At 47.6% G+C, this 12,555-nt stretch overlaps 1 protein-coding gene across 1 annotated transcript; it reads left to right on the top strand.

Moving 5' to 3' along the window:
- Nucleotides 1-209: 209 nt before the first annotated feature.
- On the top strand, nucleotides 210-12,551 carry DNAJB12 (DnaJ (Hsp40) homolog, subfamily B, member 12; the record flags this gene model as incomplete). Its single annotated transcript, XM_009703539.1, has 7 exons — nucleotides 210-384; nucleotides 1,744-1,889; nucleotides 5,043-5,228; nucleotides 6,753-6,832; nucleotides 8,004-8,113; nucleotides 11,240-11,412; nucleotides 12,428-12,551. Coding segments are annotated over 7 exons (992 nt in total), but the record flags the coding sequence as incomplete, so codon positions are not given.
- Nucleotides 12,552-12,555: the final 4 nt, after the last annotated feature.

Below are 12,555 nucleotides of genomic sequence, written 5' to 3'. Positions count from 1 at the left end.
TAGCCCTCACATCTGGGCAAGAAGGAGTCAGAGCTCAAGGGTTCCTTGGGTGAAAAGGTGAGGGTCTTTCTGACAATCGGTGGAGGGTCTTACAGCGGCGGCAGAGATGAAGAGGGATCTCTTTATGGGAGAGTTGGAAGGGCAGATTGAGCTTGGCGGTCTCTTAACTTCTTTATTTTCTTAACTTTTCTTTTTTTTTCTCATTTCAGTTCTGCTTGAATCGCTCAACAAGAACGAGCAATCGGCCAATGGCCAGTCCCAATCCAGGGAGTCCACAAACCCTCAGTTCAAGAAAATGAGCGGAGACTTCCCATCGGCCAACGGAGAGGCCGGTGGGGAGGCCCCCAAGGGCTACACTCAGGACCAGGTGGATGCAGTGAAGAGGTGTGTGCACAGCTCTCCATGGCTTCAACCCACAGTTTGTTTTGAGTTTATCATGTATTACCGGTCTGGTTTTCACTGTGTTTTAAAGATTTCAGCTTTGAACTATATTGCGTGGTTTTTAACTGGCTGGGTGTTAAAAGCATACCTAGGAGGATTTGTAGCTACAGCAGCCTTGGGAGGTAGCTGGGTTGGGTCTATGAGGGATGAGATTTTCCCCCAAAGGCATGCGCGGGGGCTGGAACCGTAGGCACATAGGCCTCTTCCTGGCTGAGGTCCAAAGAGGCGTTTTGGATGCATTCGTCTCATGCACTTCGCATTAATGTCTGGTTTAGTGTTATTCAGTAATACTGTGAAAAATCCCATGTGGTCCTGAGATCCAGTAGGTGGAAGTCATGGCCTGTAGCTTGGCCTCCTGCTCTAAGCTTTGGTCTAGTAGCCAGCGACAGGGCATATCCTTCTTCCTCTCTCCTGATGATATTCTGCTCACGGTCTCTCTTACAGTCAGATAAAGTAGAAATCCACCGCAGGACGCTTCACTCTGTTAGCACGATACACTTCTAAAGCTCCTGCTGGAAAGTCCCAGGACATGTTTATCCAGTCCCCTGCTTTCCAGACCCTTTTTCGAGCTGTTCCTTATTCCTTTCTACCATTTGCAAATACTGGAAGTTGAAGGACTGAACTGCAGGCACAGTCACTTGGTAAACTTTGTTGCACAAGAACTGCTCCGGCTAATGGACTTACTGGGATGCTTGTTACGTCATCCATTTCTCCAAAAGCCCAGCCTGCTGTAGTCTGTCTCATCGAAGTCATGTGAGAAGGAGAAACCATCGCTGGGCTCTGAGTGTCCCCAGAGCGAACTGGGCTGCGCACACAGGCCTGGGCAGCTCCCTCTTTCTTCCTCTAGAATTCAGCTGATGTTATTTTTAGGTCTGTGAATTAACTGAGTCGGAGGAGAGAGGGGAGGAAAAAGCCCAGCTACCCTTCAGATCCTGGCCTGCCGTTCGTAGTCCCTCCCAAACAGCCTCCCAAACGTGAGCATGATGAATCTGAAGCTTATTTGCTGATCACATTCCTTTGCGGGTGATACCATTGCCTGCAGAGAGGCCCTTCTACCTCTACTGGCTTGACTTGTTCTGTGGGAGTGTTTGTGTGCGAGTAATGCAGGCACAGCGGGAATGAGTCTGTGAAAAAGAAACTGGGTCATCCTCTGAGGAATTAGAGCTGAGTAAACCAGAGTTCAGTGAACAGCGTCGATCGAAACTGTGATGTGTGAGATGCTGCAGAGTTGACATATTCGATGCAAAGTGGTTTTCACAGCTGAAACTAACTGCCCGTGTTTTCTCCGCTCTCTACTGGCAGGGTAAAACAGTGCAAAGATTACTATGAAATTCTGGGAGTAAACAGAGAAGCTTCTGATGAGGACTTGAAAAAGGCTTACCGGAAACTTGCACTGAAGTTTCACCCAGATAAGAACCACGCACCAGGGGCTACAGAGGCATTTAAAGGTAAAGGACATTTCCAACTTTGCGATTTGCCCTCGACTACCCAGCGATGGTGCTGAGTTGGGCTAGCAAGGACTCTTAAAAACAACCTCACGAGTCAGGTAGGGCGAAATAAAGCTCTTCTTTGTAAAGTTGTCTCTCTTCTGAGCTGGTTGTATTATGCACAAAGTATAAGCTTAAAATAATCAACACAGGTTGGCAGAGGTAGGATTCACCTCTGCTAGTCGGACAAGGAGAAGCCTTCCTTCCCTTTCTCGTAGCAGCCCTTCCTGTGTGTTGCTCCAGCCTCCTGCCACGCTGCTGAGGAGGAAATTCCCTCAGGATGTTAACCATCCTCTTTTTTGGAGAGACACAGGAGCATTCACCTAGCAGGGAGAAGCTCCAAGCCCTGCAGCCATCCAGCACAGGGCAGGTGCTGGGGTGCAGCCCTGTCTACTGACAAATCCAGTAGAGGCCCAGTAAGTTGTGCAGCTGTTGGGTTCATGAATCCCTCGAGAGAAACGTTGCTGGGCAGGCCCAATGGCAGGAAACTCATCTTCTTCAGAACCGATATTTAGACTCTTCTTGAGCATTTCAGGCAGCCAGCAAGCCTTCAGGTTTCTAAGCAAGCACTCAGTACCTGACTGTTGCGAAAGGCTGCAGATGGAATTGGTAGGTAGAAACCCCAGGTGAAAATTTCTAGGGCGAAGCTGCACCAGCCGTACAACTGAGCTCACCCAGAACTCAAGAAAGGTCACCAGGAGCTTCAGTTCTGCTGCAAAGAGCCCAGTTCTCAGGGCCCCTCTGCAAATGCAGCAGGGATGTTTCCTGGGTAGTGAGATACCTTAAAACTGGAGTAATTTTCCAAGAGAAACGCTATTGCATGGAACATAGAACCCCATTTTCCCTCACAAGCTGTGGAAGTTTGATTAGTATCGTTTTGCTGAACGCAGAATTTCTTGATGCCCGCTGTACAGCACCGGTTTTGCCATGTTAAGCCCTTTAAATAGAGTGGTCCGGTTTTGCCATGTTAAGCCATTTAAATAGAGTGGTCTGATTCTGGCCATCTTGGGAGTGAAATGCCTGAGACTTCTGCTGGAGCAGGGAGCGAGGCTAGCCTGATGTGAGTGTATTGATGCAGTATTCGGCTGAGCTTCTAGTAGACATGAATTCAGCAGTAAAAGTCTTATGTAAGGTTTGTTCAAGTCTTTTAAGACTTAAATCCATAACTGATAAGTGTGTTGCTGTTAGCAAATAATGAGCTGACCCCTAGCTACTTGGAAGAGCCTGTTTTAGTGTGGGGGCCAGATGAAAGAGTGAGCATCTGCAGACAGCTATCTACACCGCATGTGCAGTAAGCCGCTGTTCGATAGTTTATCCTTCGATCCTTGCTAAGTGGCGAAAGGCAGGTTTCTTCACCTGTAATCTTAAATAATGATGTTTGCTGAAGGCTTTGACAAGAGTTACGTGCCAGAAGTCGCGCGTTAAGCAAGGTGCCCTTTATCCTCCACTGCAGAGCTATCTGCTCTCAGGTTATCTCTCCTCCAAGCCTTGCCTCGTTGGCTCCGCTGTCCTTCAGCCCCCAAGCTGAGCTCCTAGGTTGCAGGACTCGCTGAAACCCAGCTGTTTGATTCCAGAGGGTGAAGGGGGAAACGTGCGCTGCTATGAGGATTTTAGTTAATTTTTTCTTACATTGATGTGTTAGCTGAAGTCTTGGCATTCATCTTCCCAGTGACAGCTGATAAAGCATTACGTCTCATCCCGAGACCTTGTCTCGGTCCATAGTTGCAGTTGGCCGCAGTCGCCTTGAGGCAGATTTGCATCACTACCTTTGGCTGACGTTGGAAAAAGAGGTGAACCTGGCTACTTGGAGCTAAAATCCTGATTTGGAATGAGGTGTTTCTTGGGCTTTGTCAGCAGAAAGTCAGACAACAAACAAAACCCTGAACTGCTCCATTTTCTTTGCTTAACCGCACAGTTTGAAAGAACAAGCTAATATGCTGAGAGGCAGACCTTGTCATCCGTCTTCCTTCCCTGGTTCTAGAAATGTTTGCTCTGCGTGCACTAATTATAACCAAGAAGGAGAACAAGTGTATTGACATTACATCCTCCACGCTTCAAATCTCTAGTCCAAGAAGAAACCGTACACCTCGACCTGACTACTGGGAAAATGTTGAATCTTGGGAGTTAACCTCCTCCAAAGGGAATGTATTTCCCTTTTCTATCACTTCTGCCCCTGCCTTTTAGACACCAGGCCACTACTGCCTTGAACATTTTTGCCTCCTTGCGACACAGGGAGGAGAGAGGATAGGCTCTGCAGTCACGTAGGGAGGCTCTTGGGTCGGTTGGTGCAGAGGGGAAGTGGTAAGCTGGAACGTGCAGAGAGAGAAGTACAGAAATAGGTGGGTGGCAGGCAGACGTTCTGGTAGAAAGCCTCGAACGTGCTGAGGTTGGAAGGCGAGTGACCTGGGATAGTGGTGGGGGTTTAGTTCCAGTACATTTCCACTGTCACAGGCGCTGGTTAACAATCCTTGTAATTATGCACCTTACTTCTGGCATCTGGAAATTTTGAAATTCATAGCTGACAGACACAACTTCTAGCCGACATTTCCTTACTAGCTGTTAGGGGAAGTTTTAAAGTCTCTTTCAGTGATCTAGTCTGTATTTAAAATCTTTGCAGTTCTGGTTTTAGGCTATGATACTGAATTCTCTCAATGCCACTTTTGAGTAAAATTTGTCAACTAAAATGATACTGTCCTATACAGTTGCTTATGGCTGAAAGATTTGAGCATTAGTTGTTCAAAAGGAATAACAAGTTTAATTAAGTGAAACATGTAGCTGCTCTACTACCAATATTTCCTTCGCAATTCATAGTTTCATTCATCTGAGATGGTTTCTCTAGGGACATATACCAAATTCATACCAGTCATGTTGTAATTTCTTCATTTGAATTAATTAAGGCCTTTTTCATTGAGTCTCTTGGTGTGGTTTCCTTCTGTCTGTGTTTGCCAGAGAAGTGTGCCAGGTACCAGTGCTGCGCCGCTGAAGTAGCCTGTTGAAAAGACGTGGGTAGTCGAGTATCTCATTTGTGTAATGAGAAAGGCAAGTCCTGGCAGTTTGCAGGGCTAAATCTGTAGAAGAAAGAAGCTAATTGCTTCCTTATTGTCAATATTTCAGCCATTGGCAATGCGTACGCAGTATTGAGCAACCCAGAGAAGAGGAAGCAATATGACCAGTTTGGAGACGAGAAACTCAACCCTGCTCGGCACGGACACAGTCACTCGGACTTCCACCGTGGCTTTGAGGCAGACATCTCCCCCGAGGACCTCTTCAACATGTTTTTTGGTGGTGGTTTTCCTTCTAGTAAGCACCTTAAACCTTAATCTCTTGAATGGGACCCATTCTTTTTGACAGAGCAACAATGCAGTTGTGGTTTATGTGGCCATGCAAGGATTGCTGAGTTTGATGACAGAGAGTTCTCCTTCACCCATGATCTAAACACCTAGAGTTTTCTAAAATGTTCAGGTGGGTACTTGGAGAACTCGGCATCCAGCAGGTAATACCATCAGAGCTGGACTTCTTCCCAACTTCGCATGCTGGCAACATTGGCTGTTACTAGGTTGGGTTGCATTTTAAAACAACAAAATTACTTGTTTTAAGGCTAGTTGTAAAAATAATCCTATTTTGAAGAAGACTTTTCTGCCTGGTGGTTTTAGAAGTTAAATCTTCTCATCAGAACAAACTATGTAGCGTCTGGGCCTTGTTCCTGATCTGCATCTGCTCTGCCACGCAGCTGGAACAGTTTCTCTGAGATCAGTGTCCACTTCCTTCTTTCTGCTGTGTCCCATAAAAAAAAAAAGGAAAGTGTTATTTCTGGAGCATAATTTAAACCTTTGGAATTGAAAATTAAATCCGTATCCTGTCTATCCACAGTGCTGATCATGGTTTGGGTAGCAGGAAAGAGCCGATGGACTGTTCCTTCACTTGATTGGTTCCGATCAAAAAGACACGGATTTAATATAAGAGTATTTTAGAAGGCTCCCCTGTATTTGCTCTAGTCAGATGGCAGTGGAGGCAGTGGTTATTTGACCTCAGTGGCCCAACTTGGAAAAATAAGCAGTTTTGTTTCGATTGAGAAGATTTACTCTGGTAGCTCCTTCCTATTTGGTATGTAAGAATTAACACACTAACGTCAAGTACTTGCAAAGGCATCTTGAAGCCTTTTGCAGCATTCGTGTTCTGCCTGTCAGAGAGGTAAAGCTACTCCAGTAAAAACTGCTGGTTGCTATTTTAGTTCAGTCTTTTTTTTTTCTCCTTTCCTCACTGTCCCAAGAGAATTCAGGCTAGCTTTTTCAGCTAGTCTCCGTTTTCAGCTTAGTTTTAACATTTAAAACAAGACATGGAAGAGCTCTGTTTTTAGGCTGGAAAAACTACCAAAATTCTTTCTTTGTGTAATTGGTTTTAATCTAAAGTAGATTCAAGTAGAAGCAAGGAGGCCTGTGCAAGATATTCTCTCGACATAGCTGACCCTGCTTTGAGCAGGAGGTTGGACCTCCTGAGGTCACTTCCAACCTGAATTTTCACATGATCCTACAAAATCCTTTAGGTGGATCTCTATGCCTGCTGCCAGTTTGCTTTCAGTCATAGCTGCTCAGTACACCTTAGGAGTACTCCTTTTTCAGCTCTGGCTTATATAGCTCATTTTGTAAATGTTGGCTTCAGGTGATGAATAGAAGTTTTTGGTATGAATTCTTCTATCGGTCTCCTGCGGAGTCCCATATGCTGAGGCTGACATGGAAGACGGACACCTTTTGTGGTTCCTTCCTGGCCAGCCAGCACCGTCTTACCTACTCTGACTTTTGTGTGACAGTTTTCTTTTGCCTATAGGTAACGTTCATGTATACAGCAATGGCAGGATGCGATATACCTACCATCAGAGGCAGGACAGACGAGAACATCAGGGTGACGTAAGTGGCGAACAGGCGGGGGGCTGGGAGTCTAAAGGTTTTTCCAATACGTGAATTGCGAGCTAGTTGGTTTGGCTGTCTTGTGAAACAGTCCTGCTTGTTTCCACCCCCTTGAACAGAAAGCTGGAGTTGTGGGAAGTGAGCTGCCTTCAGAATTTACACCAAGTTGCCATTTAATTTACTGGTGGTTGTTCTCCCAGGACTCTCATAGACATCGTCCAGTGGGGAAAACGCTGGTGTGTCTTGAAACAGTGCCGCCTTGAAATAAGATTGTACCAGTAAAGTGTACCTGTCTTTACCACAGGATAAGCGTTTCCTTTCTGATTTAGTTCTGATTTAATTTCAAAAGGTAAATCCACTTTTCAGATAATAATGGATACTCGTGTCTCCTCCCAACACGAACTCATTCTCCCTTTTATTCCAGTACTGAAGATGGGGTGTTTTCAATCTGTGGTGCTTAATTAACCAAGGAAGGCACTTTATAGCATCAGCTATTTTTATGTTTTCCCATCACAGAAAACCTAAGTATGTCTCCAGCCCTCCAAGCCTTCTGGTCTAGAGAAGTGAGAATGAGGGACTTATTATTTGAGACCAGGGTTATGGATTGAAAATTGCTGTTTTCTGGGGATAGCCAATTCTTTTTTTAAAAAAAAAAAACAAGCAAGCAAACAACAAGAACTTCCTGAATACTTTTTCTGAAGGTTAAAGGGGGAAGTGTACTCTGCCGGAACTGGAGGGAGTTCAGGAGGTGAGGTAGAGGGGGAATTACTTTCATCTGACCCTGAAGAGGGGAGAAGGCTTTCCATAAAACCAGACCTGCTCACTAGCACGAGCAGGACAGAAACCACATATGCTCTAGAAAAACAAAATACAGGCATGAGGCTTTTGAAATTCACTCACAAAGTTCCCCCTGCCCCTGCCCTCTGCCCTTTGTCACGTCTGGAGAAGGGGCAGTGGGTTTGGACATTTGGAGTCACACTGCCCTTTCTGGAGGGGAACTGTGGGCTGCCAGTTCCCCCCGGTTATTTTGGGGTGCCTCCGAAGCCAAATGCCTGCAAAAAGCGGGAGAATCGAGGTTGTGTTAGGGCTGGGAGGGAGGGAGAGCAATGTGATGGGATCCTTGCGTACAAGCGTACGGGTGGCACTCCACTGTGTGTTTCTGTTCCTTCAGGGTGGCCTTGGGTTGTTTGTCCAGCTGATGCCTATCCTCATCCTCATCATTGTGTCTGCTCTCAGCCAGATGATGGTCTCCAGCCCACCCTACAGTTTGAGCCAGAGGCCGTTAGTACCCGTTACTCTAAAATTTATCCAGCCGGGGAGGGGGTTGGGTTCTGGAGGGCAGGGTGGCGTGACGGGATAGGGATCTAGGCTCTCTGGTTTTCCTGTCTTGTCTTTTTTTTGTCCTCACTTTATCTCATCACACCGTTGCTCTTGCTGCCAGATGTCTCACCTATCAGTGAAGTCCTCCTGATTCTCAAACAGGTCTTGAGATGGAAGGTGTGGGGAAGGTTGGAGGGTGCTCACTTGCCTAAGGGAGGATATTCTTTGACAGGGACCTTTTGCAGCCCATACGCACAGCTGGGTTGGTCTGTCCTAGAAAGGGACAGACAAAATGACTGTAGGGAGACTTGAGAGACTGTAGCCCAGCACTGACATCCCATATACAGAATGAATTGAGGTGTAGAGTTAAATTGGGCTGTGAAACACAAAAGCCAGATCTGTTCTTCACGAAAGCCTCCGTTTATGCCTAGTACAAAGCAGTAGAGGAAGAGAAGAAGGAATAAAAGCCACTCCTGTAGAGTAAAAGACACTCCCAGAGAAATCCCCTGTTTCTGAACTCTAATCTTGCCATGAAATAGCCATGGCCAGACATTTACTATGTGAAAGTGAAGCTGTTTCATTCTAGATCCTGTGGAAATGCCCTGATCTGCTCACTTGGCTGACTAATGAAATGAGTCTTTATTCTTACTCACTTCGCAGTGCCAACAAAGAATGGGAAAAGAGGCTTGATTTCTGGCTGCTTGCATCATTCTTGACAAAAGCTTAATGTATTTTCAGTGGCGGTTCCTTATGTGTTTTTAAAGAGGGTAGACGTGGTTACAGCCAGTGGTCCCTGTTTGGTTTCACAGGTGACAACATTTGCCGTTGATGATGTTACGTACAATAAAACCCTGCTTAGCTTTCAGGTCCAAGGTTAAGACTATGACGTTAGTGCTTGGATCTGAAAGGTGGAGCAGTTTTGAAGAGAGGGCACAGTTAAGGGTTATTCCGAGAGGCTTAAGAGTCTTGACATGTGATTTCTGCAGTTGATATTAGGACGATAAAAGTCAGCATTATGTATGTGTAGCAGTTTGTTGTATAGTGGTGAAGAGGCGGTTTGTGGGACAAGATGACGTTCAGTGGAGGGCAGCTTTTAAGTGGGCAGGGATTTGCTGTCAGAGGAAAGCCATCCCTGAGCCCTAGGTGTTTTTCTGCTACTTGGTTGCCTGTGCTCTCCCTGCCTCTGCATGCTTGGGTAGCAGCAAGCAAATGGATTTCCAAGTTTGGATTTGGACAAGAGTGGCAAACGAGCTGATCCAGTCCTCTGGCATCCTTCCTGAGTGACCAAGGCCCTTCAAATGAAGTTAGCTCGGGAGCAAAAGGCGGGCTGTGCCGGCAGGCGGTGCTGCTTGCTCAAGCAGGCAGCCAAGCCCCTTCTGCTGCCTGGTGTGAAGGGAAACGCTGGGCTTGGCTGTCCTCCGGCAAAAACCTGGAGCTCGCCGCGCTGAACTCGGTGCGCTGGAGCCGAGAAGCTTTTGAACCTGGTGAGGTTTCAATGGCACACGGAGATTTTAATGCTACTTCTTGATAGCGAAGCTGTCGCTGAGAAAGGTAGAGTCTTAAAGAACCATTTGTCACTCCATTACCTTTGTAAATATCTTCCAAAAAGTAGCTTTCTGCTGAAAGACCTGTCTGGCTGCGGGCCTGGCTGTGCCACCCTGTTCTTCAGTAACACCTCATCGAATTTGCCTGATGTAATTGCATGTCTGACTTCAGGTGGCAGGTTTCTTGCGCCAGGTCCTGCCCTTATTTTCATGCTTTACACTCAAGCGTGCTGCTGGAGTTCTGCGAGCTTAAATACTCCCCCTTTGAGGGCACACTTTGTAGCCTCTGTACTTCATCTTTATACAGAAGAGGAATATGAACTTTGGGAGAGCTTCGGGCTCTATCTGGACAGGTAAAATAGTGAGCTGAGCTTCTTCCAGACTGCATCTCTGCCAGCAGGCACTGCTGGAGATGCGTTAGTCTCTCTCTCAAAAAATGCCAACAGAGCTTTTTGGTCACGTTCAGTCTATCCGGTTACCCACCGCTCGTCCCTGAGTGCTGGACCTTGATGAAACGTGCAGGAGGCTTTGAATCACTCCTGTAAAACCCTGATAACAGAGTGAAGGGCGAGCCGGATGAGTTAATGTTTATACCTGGCTTAAGAATCAGGCTCGCTTTTAATGCGGCAGCCAGCTGGTATTTATTATGGGAAACTTTGGGCACATCTCCAGATGGAGCTGTTCCTGATGAATCCAGCATTTGGGCACAGGTCCTGTGTTACAGCTTGCAAACACGCCCTAGTGAGTATCTCTAGGTTTGCTGGAGTGTTGGGAAAAATAAGTACAGGGCTTTGTCTGAAATGCAAATCCGTGGGGGCAGGCTAAGATGAGATTTCCTTCTAGAAAGTGCTTTCTGTACTAATTGGTGCAGGCTGGAGTGCAGAGCGGGTCTAATTTTGTTCTTGCAGCAACAGTGTTCGTTGCAGCATGTGATGTGATAGAGGAAGCTGACACTCTTGGGGTTAGCAGATATTTTAGCGGAGGGCACTGGGTTTGACCTGCGGGCTGCCTTGCTGAGCGAGGCGGGGGGGTTGCTGGGGAGCTGGGACAGCCAGCCCCGGCTCTGCCCTCACCTCGGCGCTGCCCTGCTCCTCCTTCTGCCTCGCCGGCTGCTCTCGCCCTGCACCGCACGAGCGTTGGCCTCCAAGCTTTGTAACCCTCCATGGGGCTCATCACCAAAACCAGATGATGGTGTTGTCAGCAAGGAAATTGCAGAGAGATTTAATAAGCGGTGAAAATTCTAATGAACGCTTTATTTGAAGTGGGTTTAGGCTTTGGGCAATCTGCCTCAGAGTGATGTCTGTATTCAGAGCTCTGCCCACCTAGCTAGAGGCCTGGCAGGTTTTCTCTCCCTGTGTTGGTGTTTCATTTCCACCAGAAACGCTTCTCCTTTCCAAACCTTCAAGTCTCTGGATGCCTAGGAGCGATGTATGTTTTCAGCAGTTTGATATCGTGGCACATTGTGTGTTACAAAGAGCTGGGAGCTTTTTGCTCTGCCCTTGAAGCGTGTCCTACACTGTTGTGCCTCTTCTCCCCCAACCAGGTCTGTGGGTCACATACACAGGAGAGTGACAGAGCACTTGAAAGTCGGCTACTACGTATCTGAGAACTTTGCAGACGAATACACGGGCGCGAACCTGAAAAACGTTGAAAGGAGCGTGGAGGACGACTATATTGCAAACCTTCGAAATAACTGCTGGAAAGAGAAGCAGCAGAGTGAGTAGAGTGGGGTCTTGGCTGCTGCATGAGGTCACCTTCAGAAAGGTCTTTTACTGGGGACTGAGTTATGCTGAAGTTATACTTTAATGTGGTGCGAGCACGTTTCCTGTATTGTTGGGGTTTTTTTTCTATCTATGACTTTGTGACAGATCCAGTATGTGGGTTTTTTTCGTTTTGTTTTGTTTTTTAATGCTGCTGTAGAACTGGTCAGACAAGAGTCGTGCCCCGGAGGTTCTCCTGCGTGTCAGTAGGATATCTCTGATTTCCAGTGGAGGGGGAACGTTGCAGCCATCTGATTTTCAGGAGGTCCCCATAGCTTTGTGTAATATTTCAGTTGTTCGAGGACCGTGTCTGAAAGTCTGCTGCCCATGGTGTCCTCCATCCCGCGTCCCACGCCTGTTCAGGAGGCTGTGGTGGCAGCCCCGACGTCACCTTGCCTGCTGCTGAAGGCATGCAGGATTAGGAGGGAGGGCTACACAGCCAGACAGCGTGAGAGGTGATCTGGCCATCTCGCCAGGCAGTGCAGCGTGACGAGGGCCGCAAACTTTTTGCCAAGTCCCAGGGGTGACCTGACTTCTCTGCCCGCCTGTTCCCAGCTCTTGGAGCAGTGGCTGGGGTAGGATTTGAGCGCCTGGGATGCAGGAGGGGCTGTTAAGAGCCCCGAGTGATGCCAAGCGAGGCCGATGCACCGAGCTCTCAGCCTTTGCGTTTCTTCTTCCCCGTGCTGCTGGCGTAACCTCTGTGTAGGCTGCCTCCGGTGCCTCCTGGGAGCAGAGGCAGGTCCCGTCAGGTTCCCAAGGCTTTCCCTGGGACGGATGAGCTGTCAGAAGATGTTACGCTTATCCTGTCCTAAAGGGCACAGGGCATTTCCTCAGCTTCATCCTGTGCTTCATCTCGCCTTGAAGAACTTGAGGTGCCTCCTGTTCCCAGCAGAGCCTGTGGTGGGACATGGCCTGGCGGATGGGTCTCTTTCCACGTCACATTTGTTAACGCTGGGCTTTTCCCTTTGCAGAGGAAGGCTTGTTGTACCGGGCACGCTACTTTGGAGACTCAGATCTGTACCAGCGAGCACAGAAGATGGGCACCCCCAGCTGTAGCAGACTGTCAGACGTTCAAGCCTCTCTGCACGGATAGTCAACG

Source organism: Cariama cristata, unplaced genomic scaffold (genome assembly GCF_000690535.1).
Source record: "Cariama cristata isolate BGI_N322 unplaced genomic scaffold, ASM69053v1 scaffold22117, whole genome shotgun sequence".
In the NCBI taxonomy this organism is placed as follows: domain Eukaryota; kingdom Metazoa; phylum Chordata; class Aves; order Cariamiformes; family Cariamidae; genus Cariama; species Cariama cristata.
Note: the sequence above shows the minus strand (reverse complement) of the source record. Positions and strands in the feature narration are given on the sequence as shown.